At 38.0% G+C, this 13,233-nt stretch overlaps 1 protein-coding gene across 5 annotated transcripts in view; it reads right to left on the bottom strand.

The window, feature by feature from the left end:
- CCDC171 (coiled-coil domain containing 171) overlaps nucleotides 1–13,233 on the bottom strand; it is a 228,628-nt gene that overhangs the window by 148,577 nt on the left and 66,818 nt on the right. For all 5 annotated transcript variants that reach the window (XM_075931537.2, XM_075931536.2, XM_075931540.2 and 2 more), the window contains 3 exons: nucleotides 9,820–9,926; nucleotides 6,631–6,720; nucleotides 4,438–4,638 (listed from right to left, as the gene is read on the bottom strand). In XM_075931537.2, coding sequence (XP_075787652.2) covers nucleotides 4,438–4,638; nucleotides 6,631–6,720; nucleotides 9,820–9,926 — 398 coding nt within the window. The remainder of the gene's footprint in view (nucleotides 1–4,437; nucleotides 4,639–6,630; nucleotides 6,721–9,819; nucleotides 9,927–13,233) is intronic.

A 13,233-nucleotide genomic window follows, 5' to 3' on the forward strand; every position in this document is an offset into this window, starting at 1 on the left:
ACCAGGTAAACTTTGATGGTCTTGTTGTTTCAGTGGAACAGTCCAAAACACATTGGATACAGGCCAGGACAACTGAAATACCCTTCTATTTTTTACCATAAAGAGACTGCTTTCCACTCCAGCGGGTAAGCATAGTAGATGGTCCCTGCTCTTCAGGATTATGTTTTGAAAATTTCCTGCACATTCCACCTCTTGAGGTGTTTGTTAACCACTGAACATCCAGGCTGTAAGATGAAGTGCAGCTAAGGTGGGATATTGCAGGTGATTGTGGTCCTGGTTAATCAGAAGGCAGTATCAAACGAGTCCTGGCAAAGAAGCTGAGGTGATCAAGCAAGCATGATCCTGCTTGATCTGGATCACAACCATGGGAAGGGATGGAGGGTAGGTACACAGCATATTGCCCTATGTCTTGCCTTGGAACAAAAGAGTTGGTACTTTGTAGATCATCTCAACAGAAATGGGTCTATCGAGGGATTCTCCTCCCCACCACCACACACATTTGAAAAATGAATCTGACAATATCCATCTTGAGAGAGATCTTGTGATCTCTGCTGAACAAACTGAAACAGTCAGGAGATCTACCAGACTGTTCTGAACACCAGCAAGATGGGAAACTTAGAGATGTATTGCTCTGTGGCATAAAATTCCCTAAGATGTATGGTCTCTTGCTAGAGATGGACTGCTCTGCCTTGCACAGTGCATTGCCACAGTAATGTCCTTGAGGACTTGGGTCTCTCCCTTGACATAAGGAAGAAAAGCCCAACATACCAAATAAATTCCCATGATGCCTGAATGCTTATGTGGCCAACTTAGGGTTGATGAGGCCACAGACCTTGGTTTTCTAAGTTTCCAAAGTGAGCTCCCCAGCTTAAAGGAGAAACATCTGTGGGTTATGTAGGGACAAAGAGGGCTTCCATATACACGTTACCTGGACCTATGTGCCAAACCCATGAGCTTGTATTCCTGCAGGTACTCAAATCAGCATGTCTAACAAGTGAAGAGCCAGAAAGTACACTGACTTCAACCAGACCTGCATACTTCTGAAACGTCTGGCATGCTGCAACACATATGTACAGATAAACATGTGTCACAGTAGTGTGAGGCAGTTTCCTATTGTTGTGACTATATGGGACCTGTGGAAAAGTTTCATATTATGTGAAAATGCTTTCAGTTGGAACAGCCACACTTACTCTGGAATCCAGGATTGCTCTACACTGGGAGGTAAAAGGACTTGTCCTTGTTGAACAGTAAACTCAGTACACAGAAGAGGGAATGGATCCTTTCAAGACTGAGTTCTACTCAGGACGTAATATGAACAGAAGCCTTTGCTTGCATGGAGAGGGGGGAACCTCTTCTATAGATTCCAAATCAAAGAGAGGCTGGACCTTCTGGTTAAGAACATAGCTACTCAAAACTTGAGTAAGGACATTATGTGGCATTTGCCACAAATATTTTGTGGATTGTACAATGGCTCCGTTCATAGATAGAGCCACTCTAGATGGTCCTGTATGTCCCAGTATGTCCACCAGCTTACGGGAACTCTCCTGAATATCAAGGGAGATATTCTCTTTAGTAATCCCTGGTAGGCCCTGTAATGATCCTGAACCAGCAGAAGAAACCCCAGACAGCGCATCATTGTCAGGTGATGAGGAGAAGCACAAAGAAGACTGAGTTTGATCCAGCTGGACTGAGGTTCTGAAATCTGAGGCTGTCTTGAGGCTTGGTATACTGAGAATAACATCATAAGCCTCTTCATGGAAACTAACCTCGTGTCTGAGTGGGGAATCTATATGAAGAAAGAACTTAGGAAGATCTGTTGGTGGGAGGCAAGGCACAGAACAGGTACAGAACCCCAGTCATGATAAACCCAAGGATATGACAACGAGGGCCATAGGAATTCAGATCCAGAGGATGACTGTCGGTCATCTACCCATGGAGATTTTATAACTAGGTGGTACCAAAGTGTGGTGATATGACTCCACAGGTGTCAGTACCAGAAACAACATGATGAACATAAGAACAGCCATATTGGGTCAGACCAAAGGTCCGTCTAGCCTAGTATCCTGTCTTCCAATAGCGGCCAGTGCCAGATGTCCCAGAGGGAGTGAACAGATACAGGTAATCATCAAGTGATCCCTCTCCTGTCATCCATTTCCAGCCCCTGACAGACAGAGTCTAGGGACACCATTCCTATCCATTCGGGCTAAGTAGTATTGATGGACCTAACCTCCATGAATTTATCTAGTTATTTTTTGAAGCCTGTTAAATTTCTGGTCTTTACAACATCCTCTTGCAAGAAGGTCCCCGGGCTGACTATGCGCTGTGTAAAGTAAAACTTCCTTTTGTTTGTTTTAAACCTGCTACCCATTAATTTCATTTGGTGACCCCTAGTACGTATGTTATGGGAACAAGTAAATAACTTTTCCTTATTCACTTTTTTCCACACCAGTCACTATTTTACAGATCTTTATCATATCCCCTCTTAGTCTCCTCTTTTCTAAGATGAAAAGTCCCAGTCTTTTTTCTCTCTCTTCATATGGCACCTGTTCCAAACCCATAATCATTTTTGTTGCCCTTTTCCAAACCTTTTCCAATGCCAATATATCTTTTTTGAGATGAGGCAACCACACCTATACACGGTATTCAAAATGTGGGTGTACGATGGATTTATATAGAGGCAATAAAATATTCTCTGTCTTATTCTCTATCCTTTTTTAATAATTCCTAACATTGTTTGAGTGACTGTTTTCAGAGAACTATCCACAACGACTCCAAGATCTCTCTCCTGAGTAGTTATAGATAAATTAGTTCCCATCATATTGCATGTGTAGTTGGAATTATTTTTTCCAATGTGTGTTACTTTGCATTTACCAACATTAAAATTCATTTGCCATTTTGTTGCCCAATCACTTAGTTTTATGAGACCCTTTTGAAGCTCTTCACAGTCTGCTTTGTTCTTGACTATCTTGAGCAGTTTAGTATCATCTGCAAATTTTGCCACCTCACTGTTTACCCCTTTCCCCAGGTCATTTGTAAATAGGTTGAATAGGACTGGCCCCAGTATGGACGCTTGGGGGATACCACTCGTTACCTCTATCCATTCTGAAAACTGACCATTTGTTCCTACCCTTTGATTCCTGTCTTTTAACCATTTACCAATCCACAAAAGGACCTTTAGCTCTGAACTATACTGGGTGAGGAAGTATTGGATAGTCTAAAGACATAGCCTTGGTAGCCATGGCATCAAGGACACAACTAGTCTCAAAGGGAAGTTAACAAACAGGGCCTGAGGATCCGTTAGTACTGTTTTCTCTTCTGTACTACAGGGGAATCCAGCATCAAGAGGAAGAGCAGGTCCCATGGTGTTATATAATTCCAGTCCCATCAATACCAAAATATTTCCATGATGTTTCTGTTATTGGATCAAAGGAGTCAGAAGTGCAGTCAAGGTTGACAAGTCTATGGTGATGAGTTTGAATTGACAGTTTTTAATTAGAAGAGCCCTATTTCCAGATTTTTTATTAGTGGACATTATAGAGAATCTTGAACTTCTGGCTCCTTTGAAGAATGCTGTTCTGATGATGTGTGCTTCTTTTTCAGCACCAGTGACAGGAAATGGTGTCAACTTTCTCATAAAATGTCCAGAAGGGCACTCCTGATTGAGGCAGCAGTATTCAGTGACTGCCCCAAGCAGGAATTTTCAGAAGGTGGATGCAGATGGCCTCCATAAGGAGTTAATTCAGTCTCATCTCTTTATAATTTTTTCTTCAATTTGAAGTTCCTGCAGATCTTCCAACGGTTTCAAATATGGCTCTTACCCAGGGAAAAGTGAAAGTGAAGTGAAAGTCATTCACCAACACAGAATTTTTGAAGCTGGCACAAAATGTATATACCAGAGTCCAAAAAATAGCCTGGCACCGGTTCCCTTTGAATAGTTTTCAGGGCAGGTGCATGGGCGCACATATACCCAAACTGAAAGGGAGAGGTGCAGTCTCTCCAAAGAAGCACAGGAAACACTAATTTGGTAGTGGGCAAGCAAAATGACCTTAATTCTACATTTGCTATTTGTGGAGTCAAGGGTATGGGCTGAGTCAGATTGCTATTTGAATCAGTAATTTACACCATGAGATTCCATATACAAAAAATTAAAAAAAAAATCCCAGGCATGATTCTTTAAACGAATTCATTTGCCTGAAACAATGCTTGCTACACGTTTTAAAATGTAAATGACCGGAAGAGTTAAATTGATTATTCATTTTATGAAAAAGAATTAAGACACTTGAAAATTTAGTAGACACTAAATATGCATTTTAAAACATATCTTAAAATTATATTTTGCAGATAAATCTTAACAGATTTAATGCAACCATTCAATGTATGTAAAGCTAAGATTAAATAAAAGGCTCTTTTTGACAGTTGTCTTGTCTCTGGTAATACCTCAGTATCCTTCTGGTAAGCCCTGGTAAGCTTCCGGATTTCATTTTCTGAGTCTGTGGCTCGTATTTTCTCTTTCTCCCAGCAGTGCAGTACATTCTGCAGTTCCATTTTTAAAGTGCCTATTAAAGCTTCTCTGTCTGCACACTTAGTGCGCAGATGATTTAACTCTTCATTGACATCAACCAGCCTATCCTGAGCTTCCTATAGAAAAAAAGACACAAACAGAAAGGTTGGTAACAGCTTTATCACATAGAGCATTATCATAGCCAATGTTAGGTATCCTTGGAAGTAAAGGTCTATATGAAAATATATTTTCAAAACAACCTAAAATAAGCTATCTGCTTACTTCTAATGATAGTGTCAAATTTTAAATTCAGTCTGTTTTACTCTGGGAGTAAGAAAATAGAGTGAAGCAAAGGACGAGTCCAACAAAATTATTCCCTTTTCTCCTTTTTTAATGTTTCTGCCAAACCAAAGTCTCTACAATTTGACTTCCTTGCTTTTTGGGGCTGGGTTTGTCTCTTTACAGAGCATTCCTTCAGCTGAAAATCTAGACAGAATGCAAAAAATACAGCTTCCTTTTTGACATAAGAAACTGTATAGCCCTGGGGAAAGGATACAATTCTTTTCTTCTGTAGATAACTGTTTTCAATGACTAGTAGCAACCAATGGCTGTTGTCATCTTGTTTCATGTATAGCTGTCAATGTGAAATGACTTGGTGGTTTTCAGTCCAATTTACAGTAGTCAGGTGCCCATATCACAGAAATCACCATCAGAAATGGAACCAATACTAAATTGGAGCAGACTTTTACACCAAGAGGAAAAAGAGTTGGTAGAATAGCTCTGTCATATAGAGTAGAATTTGCATTACAAAAATCTGTAAGTTTTTAGGATGTTTGGGGGGAAAAAAAGTCTTGTGGACAAAGCATTTGAGAGGCAGATCAGGACTCTACTGTTAGGTCTGTCACCAATTTCCTGTGTGTCACAGGGCAAGTCACCTGATCCTCTCAGATGCAGGGCCTTATTCTTAACTTGTAATGACTTCAGCAGGAGAAGTCAGTACTCAACACATCATTGAATCTTATTGTTCATTAGAATCCTCCTCTACACAAATCAATAAAGCAGTACTTTACCTCACAGGGGAGGGGGGTTTCTGAAATTATATTAATTAACATTAGACAAGTTTCAGTTCATAAGATGAAAGGCCACTGTGTTATCACCAATGAATGCTACAGAGACTCTGAATAATAAACTGAAACAATGAAATAGTGTATCTCAAGTATAAGAATTTGAGAAACCTTGGAAGTGGCCACACTTAATTTTGGCAGTAATACAAAACTCTACCAGCTGGAAGATAGAGTTTAACAGTGACCTCAGGACTTCTTCAGTCCCTTGGACACTGATGTATCCAGACATGACACATTATGAAAGTGATGTGTCAGCCCCTGCAAAGAGGGACAAAAACACATTCTATTTTGAAAAAGACTATAAAATCAGAACCCCAACAACCCATGACAAGTGCTCGGCTTAAAAGGATCAGCAATTTTTACTAGAAGTAATTTAGGCCTATAGCTCTCTCCAATTATCAGGAATTACCTAATGTTTGGTGGAATTATACACAGAATGTGGCCATAACGTCCATAATAATTTATGGATATCCTTCTTTACTGTAAGTTTTGCCATTTCATCCTATGACTTTAACCTTTACAGTTCTTTAACTGAAATATTCCAAATGTATGTGATCAAATTTCCCATAGCCACTAAGATGAACAGAGGTCCATCCTCAGCTGTCTACTAATCTCTTTATATCTCCCCCAAAGAGGCTGTGTGATTAATTCATTCTCACTCCTGTCTGTCTTGTAACTTTTTAACATGTGGCTCAAACACTGCATTTTTCTGAGTAATTCTAGAAAACTTCATGCTGAGACAAATAATCTGACAAATACACGAAAGAGAAAAGAAAAGTGAGTATTTACTGAATTTTATTTTCATAAATAAGTGATTGAGTAATGAAGTAACAAATATAAAAAATTATCAAACAGCTGAGTAAAAAATATTTTTGAGGGCAAATTTCTTGTTCACATTCAAGCACTTATTTGGATATCATGTAGTATCACGCAGATACAAGCTAAGTGAGACATACCAGAAATAAATGCACTATGTTAAGAAGTTATGGTTGATAAAAAATATACCATAAGGTCTTGACTTTGAGACTGTATTTTTTGTTTGGATGAGTCAATCTCTTTTGTCATCTTCTCACAGGAAGCTTTCACTTTCTTTATCTGGGAAAAGAGAAAAACAGTTGAAGGCTCGAGAGGTTATGTAGAGACTTAAATGTAGCTTAATATTTTCTATACCAATGTTAAATCAGTACGTATTTAAAAATTCCTCAGATATTATCTGTAAACAATTTAGCATATTTCCCATTAAATAAATATGATTTAATATTAATAATGATATTACAAATAAATAATAGCAGCAATAATCCTAAACCAAATTCACTATTGCTTTGGCCCCATGAATTCTAAACTATCTGGGAAAAGGCACTGTACCAGAAAATTTAACAAACCTAGATCCCAGTGATTTTCAAGAAGCAAGTTTCGAAGTCAACGGACGCCATCCCAGTAAATGCCCTACAAGCAGCATCCTTCCTTTTAAAACTGAGGAGATTCCAACTCATGAATTTCTGCTGATTGCAGCACCAGAATTACTCAAAGCATAGTCTCTCCAGTCATCTATACTCCCAAACCATTCAGAGCATTACAAGCAGCCACTGAAGATCCTGGAGCACTAGAGTTATATGCCCTCTTCCAGATGTCTTTTTGATAAACAGGTGGCCACAATATGTGCTAGCTTCAACTTTCCAGTTTCAGAGTAAAGACTGACAGAACAGTCTATCAGTAATCTAATCCTGAGTGTCAAAAGACACAAATAATAGTAGCTAAGTCTGTATGCGAAAGAAAATACCAGGCTCCTCTAATCAGACCTATAGCAATCTTGATCACTGCTGCTTCCTGAAACATCCAAGAGTTCCTCAAAGTTTTATAGTATCTCTATATTGTATTCACAATTCACAAGTAGCATCTGCACTCCCTCAATCCTTGCCAACTATGTTAGTTGCTTTCTCCAATTTACTGAAATTATTTCTGTGTTTTCCACATTGTGTATCAGCTACTCAACCACCTAACTCATGAAGACATGTAAAAGTATATACTCGAATTTTAATGTGCACTGACAATACAGAAATGGAATTATTAACTCATGTTTATTTAGCTAATTAGAGCTAATAAAATGTCACCAGTTCACCAAACAGATCCAACCATAAACGTAAAGATAAATACTTAGTTACATGCATCTGTGTATGTGGTTCTGTCATAAGCTATATCCTAAAAAACTTAACAGAATTAAATAAGCCCAAAACCTTAGTGCTGCATGTAAAAGCATTATTGGATGATACCTTTGTTAATCCCTGCGAGTTTTATTGCAATATTAAAAAGATTTATTACAAAACACATTTAAGGACAAAATGCAGAAGAAGCCAGAAGCAACAGTATCTATGGGGAAAATCAAAAAGGAGAGAACAGTGCCCTTTCTGTGTACCACGAGGGCATTCAATGGTCTCTCGCTCCGCATGACAACTTCAGGGTCTGTCACATGCAGTCCTACTGGGAAGTCTTGTGGCAGGTCATCAGCTTGCGATTTATTTTCCTTGACAGTTCATTCTTCTTTCTGTCAGAGTACTCTCTTTGCTTTCTTAGCAGCCACCCCCTTGGCCTCCCCACTGCTCTGTCTGGCACTGTTTCACAACAAAGCACATTACTAAGCCAAAGCCTGCTGAGTCGACTTTTCAACTGTGCTGAGGATCATGTGACATTCATCCTCCCAAATAACAATTCACTGTGCGTAATATGTTTCTAGTGACTCTTCAGCTTCCAAACCTGGGCTTCAGAAGAGATTCATAACTGCTAAACACATCGGTTATCTTATCTCACTGCAGAGACTTATAATAGTGCTTGCTGTTTACAGAAGTACAATTATTTCTGTGGTCACTTATTTCTATTCCTCTTCAACAAATCTCAGAGGACTTGAATAAGTCTATTCTTCCACAATAAAAAAGCAAAATTAATACTCATTAAATTTGAAATAAATTGTGACTGAATAAATAATAAGACAAAATAAACACAAGACAAAACTTAGAAAGGAAAAAATAAAATACCAACACTTATCAGTGCTTTGCCAATTTTATGTACAATTAAAGGACTTTGACAAGATATAGTTAACTTCTGTCTACAGTTTTTAAAGCTACAAATTCATATAACATTTTAAACCCAAGAGGATTAACCAAATCACATTAGCAATATAAATAAAAATAAATACTTCTCAGCCAGTGACCAAAACCCGTAGAACTGCATGTAAAAAGATGCACTTGTTTAAATAGAAATGTTTGTTATTGTTCTTTGTTACATTTTGAAACGATAATGAAGATATCACTTCCTCTGTATGACAAAAAACGCAGACTATGAAGTTTACCAATTTTCATCAATAAGGGTATGTCTACACTTGCACCCTCTTTTGAGAGAGGGATGCAAATGAAGACATTCGAAATTGGAAATGAAGCTGAGATTTAAATATCACGCGCTTCATTTGCATATTTGCGTTATGGCGCTATTTCAAAATAATAGACACTATTAAGACGCGATTATTTAGAGAGAAAACCCTTCTCCCAAAATAACCCTTATTCCTCTTACAATGAGGTTTACCAGTTATTTCGAGAGAAGGGTTTTCTCTCAAAATAACCACATCTTAACAGCGTCTGTTATTTCAAAATAGCGCTATTTCAACATAGCACCATAACGCGAATATGCAAATGAAGCATGGGATATTTAAATCCCAGCTTCATTTGCAATTTAGAATGTATTCATTTGCATCCCTCTCTCGAAAGAGGGTGCAAGTGTAAACACACCCAAACAGAACTGATCTCTGAAAATAATGTCACTTTTTTCTTAGGGCATTCACATTTACACACCTGATACCAATGCATGCTAAAATTCAAGTACTACATTGCATTTTAAAATACTTATGTCATCTTTTAACACCTTGATGGAGGTTGACGTGTATCATATTTCTGTGTATATTTACGGACAAAAATCAGAAGTTCAACACTTAAAATAAAAAACTATAAACTATTTTTTATATATTTAAGTGGAACATTACCGTAGGGCAAGCTTAGAGAAAAAGTAGTGACGGACATTATTTCTTTTTAGTATTTGTGTAGCTGTCAACTCAACATTCTCAATCTTTTGACCTTTGTAACAAGTGAAGTATATGTACTGTTGCAGGCCGAAGGCTATATGTGTGAAGCCAAACAGTGCAAATGTTACCTCATTAGATGCATCTTCCAGCTTGTTCTGGTAATCTGTCAAGGTACTCCTCAAAGTCTCAAGGACAACTGAGAGGCTTGGAGGTTTATCTTTGTCCTTGTGACTGCCTGAAGAAAAATTACAGAATGAAAATAAAGCCCTTAAAGTCAGAGAGAGAGAGAGAGAGAGAGAACTGCTTAAAATAAAATAGAGGTATTAAAATTAGTTAGGGCTACAGTGACAAGCAAGAATATTGAGCAACAGTCTTGTACTCCCGAAAGGCTTACATCTATAGTTTCATGTCAAATAGAACTGGCTTGTACAAGCTCTGTTGTACAACCAAGTTGCAATCTCCAGTTAATACTTGCTATTATCATCCAACTAATGAACGCAATATCCAGTTTTATAATAGCTTAGTGATTATTAGGCCTATAAGTCATTCAGTCAGCTCACCAAACTTTTACACTGCATAGGGATAATTTTATATGTTTTGGAAAATGTAAGTGGATTGCACTTTTTCAGAATTATTTTGGTGTCTTCTGACCAACCATGTATTTTGTAATGTAGTAATACATCACTTACTCAACAAACCTTTGCTGAGCCAAAAATCACATGACGTTGTTATGCTTGGAAAGGTCTGAAAACTCTTAAATGTTCTTGAATTCCAGTCCAAAAGGAAACAACACAATTTTTATTATATGTCTGTGCATTCCTACATAATGTTTCAATTACAAATCTTAAAGCTGATATATCCACTATATGTTATATGTTTTTATGAAACCCTGAAACTAGGGAGACATAAAGGAATAAAAAGGTAAAAGAACATGATTTGCAGAGATGCAAAGCATCTGCAACACTCACTACAGTCAACAGAAGCTACAGTTGCTCAGAATGTCTGGAAAAAAAATTAGATCCCATCAACTTTTCCAGGATGAAACAAAGTCAGGCCACAGACAGGGTGTGTCTAGACTACAGGGTTTTTACAAAAAAAGTGGCCTTTTTCTGAAAAAACTTCCCCTGAATATAGACTGCTGCCACGTTCTTTCGAAAGTAAATCGAAAGAATGCAGCAGTTTTTTCGACCACGGAAAACCTCATTTTACAAGGAGTAACGCCTTCTTTCGAAAGTATTCTTTCAAAAAAAGGCGCTATGTAATGCAAACTGTGCTTTTTCAAAAGAGAGCATCCAGACAGCTTTTTCGAAAGTACTAGTTGTAGTCTAGATGCTGTTTTTCGAAAGCATCTTTCGAAAAAGCCTCTTTCGAAAGAGGCTTGCAATCTAGAGGTAGCCACAGTGTCTTGTATTTTAAACCTTTCCATTAGACCAGCCACAACTTCCAATAAAATTACATTTTCAAGAGCAACCTGTCTAACTTTTGACAATTTTAAAATGCTAGTTTAGCTTTTTCTAACAAAAAAATTGAAGGATAAGTACCACTGTGAAGCATTACATAAAGCCTGGCTTTGGATACTCGCAAGAGGCATCAGCTGCAGTCAATGGAACACTCACACATACACAAAGTCAGAATATTGCCCACAACCCCTCTGCAAAAGTAACTTTCCTCTTTTAATCACTCCAGGAAGTACAAAATAGGGCTTTAAGAAGTACTTCACTCTTGGACACACTAACTTTTCATTTTTATTTCTTAGTCCCTTTTTTTCTCTCAGTTACACTTTTTGTTAAAACTAGGCCTTACACAAGTAGCATTTGAGTGCAAATTGTTTTACCCTCTGTTTCTTGAGGCTGATGAGAATGTTATCAGCCTAAGGACAAATTCAGCACTATGATAAACACAATTTTTTTCAGTTAGATCAATGGGAACTGGTGAGCATAGCCCAGGGTGTAATTCTACTCTAAGGCTACAGGTATCACAGTCTGTTTTGGTCACTTCTTCAATATTAAGAAAAAAGTAAGACTGAAAATAAATTATGGACTAAATAATCCTATCTTTGCTCTATCATTTGTATTACTGAAACACCTGGAGGGCACCTCAACTAAAATCAAGGTCCAACTGGCCTAAGAGATCATCTCTGCATTTATAAATCAAATAACGAAGACAGAGGGTGATGGTGAAATACAGGGACAGAGAAAAGTGACTGCTTAGAGACCCATAGCAAGTCAGTAGCAGAACTAGGAATGAAAACCAAATCTCCTGATTCCCAACCCAGAGCCTTAGCGCTGTCTTTTCTAGAATATACAAGAACTGCACAAGCTAGCCCATTGACTTGTGGCATGCAGTATTTATCGTTATAAGTAAGGGTAGCAGAATCTGGCCATATATGATAAGATTAAATTTTTATTTAGATTTTAAAAAAGACATTCCATCTTTAAATTATCCAGCTGTGCTTAAACCATGTACTGGAGAAAACAACAGTATTCAGCATTCAGTACCTTTTGTATTCCACAGCTCAGATCACATGGCAAACACCCCTAAATTCCACAGCAGCAGAACATTCTATAGCAACATCAATGCTTCTATAGCCATGAAATATGTTTCATTCTCATCCCTCCCATCATACAAGAGCTTGCACACACACCATTTTCACCTGTCATTAAATTAGTCAATTATTTTGGGTGATGGGTTTTTGAGTTTTCCACATAACCCAACACCACTCTCCAAGCTTCAAACCCTGCAGTGCTGTCTAGGAGTCCAGTCCCAGAAATATCCTCTCTGCCACATAACAGCAATTTGTAGCCAGTTTCAGAAACTTATCACCCTGTTTTATAGTCTTAGCTACAGTGGTCTACAGACAGACCAGCCTAAATATCTGACACTCTCACTCTCACTCTCACTTACTAACTAAAAACTAAACTGTAAGCTCTGATACCTTGCTGTCTGGTTTCACAGAACAGTTCAGGAAGCATGCAACATAAACAAATTGCCACCCTCCTTGTGGGGAAAGTCAGACCATGTGACAGAAAAGTAAAATATCAGATTCTTGGCTTCGTCTAAGTGTGGAATACTGTGACAACTTGGAAAAAAGCCAAATTCCACAGGACTCTCATTGAGATGAATGGAACAGCTCACGCAGCTAAAGGCTATTTTTTCAGGCTCTCTGCTGACTCAGGTAGGCAATACTCCATGAGTTTACACTTGGTTCATGCCAACCCTCAGTGATAACTGGGAATTCTTAAGTAATCATTATAATTAATATATAAAGTATATATCAGGTCAAATAAATTTCTCCCCTAAACCTTATGGACTAGATTTTTTTAAAATGAAAGATAATATTATCAAGTACAACTTTGTGGGAAAATCTGTGATGGTGGGAAATCACAGAATACATCTCTCCCCTCCCCCCAAGTATTCCATACATGGTACAACAGTTTAATAAGATAAATTAATGAAGATAATCAGCCAAATTTCCTGGCTTTAAGGGTGACCTAAGGGGGGAGGAAGAGAATGTGTTTGTGACCTTTTTTGCTCTATGATGT

Source organism: Pelodiscus sinensis, chromosome 6 (genome assembly GCF_052426305.1).
Source record: "Pelodiscus sinensis isolate ZL-2025 chromosome 6, ASM5242630v1, whole genome shotgun sequence".
Classification (NCBI taxonomy): Eukaryota; Metazoa; Chordata; order Testudines; family Trionychidae; genus Pelodiscus; species Pelodiscus sinensis.